Here is a 3,143-nt window from a genome sequence, read left to right as displayed (position 1 = left end):
TATCCATCATGAAGAATCATTGAGAACCACATTCATTTACAAATAAACACAAATATGTATCATGTTTCTTTTCTGAAGCTGCAGCTCCATGTGGGACTTTAGAGTGTTTTGTTGACGGAGGAAATTGGTAAAACTTCACAACACATTTCTGGTGTTTTACAGATTTTATTTTAACAGAAAAATCCTCTAAGCTTTGACAGCAAATTTGCGGATGGAGTAGAGGAGGTCTTTCCTCTGCTGTTTCTTGGTGCGCAGACCCTCTTCGTACTTGTTGAGCTGGCGGCGGATAGCTCTGGTCTTCTTGGGTCTCAGATCCAGGGGCTTGTACTTCTTACCCTGCAAGATACGACATCTACTTTTTAGTAAGGGAAAACTGACGACAGAAAGAAGGAAAAGGTCTGCAACTACTGCACTTCAAAATCTTACCATTAAAAAGAACAAGGAGATTTAATATTTAAGTATTTAGTTTTTCCAAAGCAGTGAGCACAGTGCAACACTTAACATTTTAACTTTATCAGGAATCTGCAGTCACTAAATGTAATGCTGGAAAAATCACTTGTTTAAGTTAGGGACCAGCTGAGGCACACATGGCATGTACTGCAAGAGAAGGAGATAATATCACAGTGCCATGTTTGTTACGTTCACACTGACTGCAGTTTACAAACAGTCTGTAAATGGTTTTGACTTTGAGCAGAGCAGGTACAGTACCGGATCAAACATGTACACATCAAGAGTGCTTCACTTTATAAAAATAAAAAAAAACCAATAAAGGACAGCAACATTACTGCTGTGACAAACGTTGCATTTTTAAAAAGGAATTATCATTGGTTGTCATTGAGACCTCCTTCTTCATAGTGGTACTAGAAATGTTACTCAAATAGTTAAATGACAAGTCCATGTGTAAAATAGTGAGTCATGATGAGGGAACATGCAGACCAGGTGAACATAGTCCGTGATAATGAGGAACATGAAGGTAAGCTCAAGTCTCAGTCTTTTGGTAAGCATTGTGAAAAGCTTCAGCAAAACATCAGCTCACAAGTATCATCTTTGACAAGAGCACCAAGTCCCAGGAAGCTGTGTGTGTGTGTGTGTGTGTGTGTGTGTGTGTGTGTGTGTGTGTGTGTGTGTGTGTGTGTGTGTGTGTGTGTGTGTGTGTGTGTGTGTCAGTACAAGCCAAAAAGGTAATCTCACCTTGTAGAACTTCCTCAGGTTCTCCTTCTGTGTCTGGTTGATTACAGTCAGGACTCTGGCGATGGATTTGCGGACAACACGGCTGAAATGACAAACGGCAGACTCAATAACTGTTTCGGTCCTTGTGTTCCAGAGTTTACTGTTCAGATTGCTTCAGGAAATATAAATGTACACGAGTTGATCAGCTCATAACTTCAGCTGTGAACTCAAAGTTTAAGGTTCAAATGACACCAAGAACCCAACTTCTATACAAAAAGCCACATTAAGAGCAGGATGATGAGGAACATGAAGGTAAGCTCAAGTCTCAGTCTTTTGGTAAGCATTGTGAAAAGCTTCAGCAAAACATCAGCTCACAAGTATCATCTTTGACGAGAGCACCTTTTAATGTAAGGGTTATGTTGTAAATTAGTTTCCTTGAGCAGTCTTGAACATATCTCGTCTTAAAATGTAACATATTGTGTAGGTGGACCAGTTTAACATCTGCATCGGCCTTGTTGAGACCCTTGATGCCAATGGGCATATTAGGTGACTTCAATCACCAATATGAAGGAAACAGTCTACTTTTTAGATGAAAAATTGGTATTGAAAGTGCATCTTACACAGCTCATTCTAGAGTAAGAGTCTGATACATGGCAGCAAAGTGTACAAATACAAAAAGTACAGTCAAGTCCTGACTTCACAAAGGATTTTAAATATATATTCACAGAGGCGCTGGTAGCCTAGTGGGTAGTGTGTACACGTCATGTAAGGAGGCTGTAATAGTTTTAAGTGGGCTGCGAGTGTTCAAATCTGTCCTGTGGCTCCTTTCCTGCCTGTCATTTCACACACTCTCTCCAATCTCAGACTTTATCCACTGTCCTATCTATGCAACAAAGGGCCCCAAAAAATAAACCACTAAAATATACAGTTGAGGTGAAAGTTGAGCTGCCACAAACAGTATGTGTGTATCCTCAGGTGACAGACTGAAGGAAGCTTTTCTTCACCTGGATATCAAACATCAAGGCTCTCTATACAATCCCTTTCTTGACAAGCACAGTCGTGGCAAACCCGAGTCAACCATAATCACTATTAGAGTAGAGAACAGGGCTGTGGATCGTGTTCAGACAGTACGTACATCTTGGAGAGCTTGGAGGCAGCTCCTCCGGTCACTTTGGCCACACGGAGTTGAGACAGCTCATTTTTCAGGTCGTCGAGCTGCTTGAGCAGCTCCTCCTTCTTCTTGCCCCGAAGATCTCGTGCCTTGATCTTAGCCTGGACCACGACAAGATAAAATAAACAATTATTCAGTGTAAATAAGACCAGGTTTATACCGATCAGCAGCGATACACACCGCCGCTTCTTCCCGACACGCGTTAACAAAGCTAGCATAGCTCTGTGAAGTTTATATAAATAATACTACCTAATTATTTATAATCCGCATGTTAAATCACAATTACAAGAGATACGAGCTGCCAGCAGTAATAACACGGACACGCTGGCTGCACGCTGTTAACATGTTAGCATTTAGAGCTAGCAGGCCACACACAGTCACACAGCATCGCGTTACGAGCCCGTACCACCGCTACAAGATATTACATTTTAATCCATTAATGTATCAGCTTACTTATCAACACATGTACGAACAACAACATAAGAACCTTATCTTAACGTAGACACCAAATTATCCGTGTTAAGATGAGTTAAACACGGATAAAAAACAGAATTAAGACAGGAGAGTGGGCTGCTCACCATGTTCCCTCTCGCTGCCCTGTTGGAAAGGCCGGACGCACCGCGTGCAGCAGAAAAGTAGCTTCCGGTGAATTTCTTCTTCTTCTGTTTTCTCTCCTTCTGGCGTATCGCAAACGACTTAAAGTTGCATACCGCCACCTACTGTACAAGAGTGTGTAACATCACGTCACTTACTTTTCATTCACAAGCAAAAGTTTTAAAGTTTAGTATTAGAGTTATTACAT

At 41.3% G+C, this 3,143-nt stretch overlaps 1 protein-coding gene across 1 annotated transcript; it reads right to left on the bottom strand.

Moving 5' to 3' along the window:
• Positions 1-145: 145 nt before the first annotated feature.
• On the bottom strand, positions 146-3,062 carry rpl35 (ribosomal protein L35). The gene is made up of 4 exons (XM_020645474.3): positions 2,920-3,062; positions 2,306-2,442; positions 1,192-1,273; positions 146-336 (listed from the first exon to the last, which is right to left on the bottom strand). The coding sequence occupies exons 1-4, from the start codon at positions 2,920-2,922 to the stop codon at positions 187-189; spliced, it is 372 nt and encodes a 123-aa protein (XP_020501130.1). The 5' UTR covers positions 2,923-3,062; the 3' UTR covers positions 146-186.
• Positions 3,063-3,143: the final 81 nt, after the last annotated feature.

This window comes from Labrus bergylta, chromosome 2 (assembly GCF_963930695.1).
Source record: "Labrus bergylta chromosome 2, fLabBer1.1, whole genome shotgun sequence".
In the NCBI taxonomy this organism is placed as follows: domain Eukaryota; kingdom Metazoa; phylum Chordata; class Actinopteri; order Labriformes; family Labridae; genus Labrus; species Labrus bergylta.
This window is presented reverse-complemented; position numbering and strand designations above follow the sequence as displayed.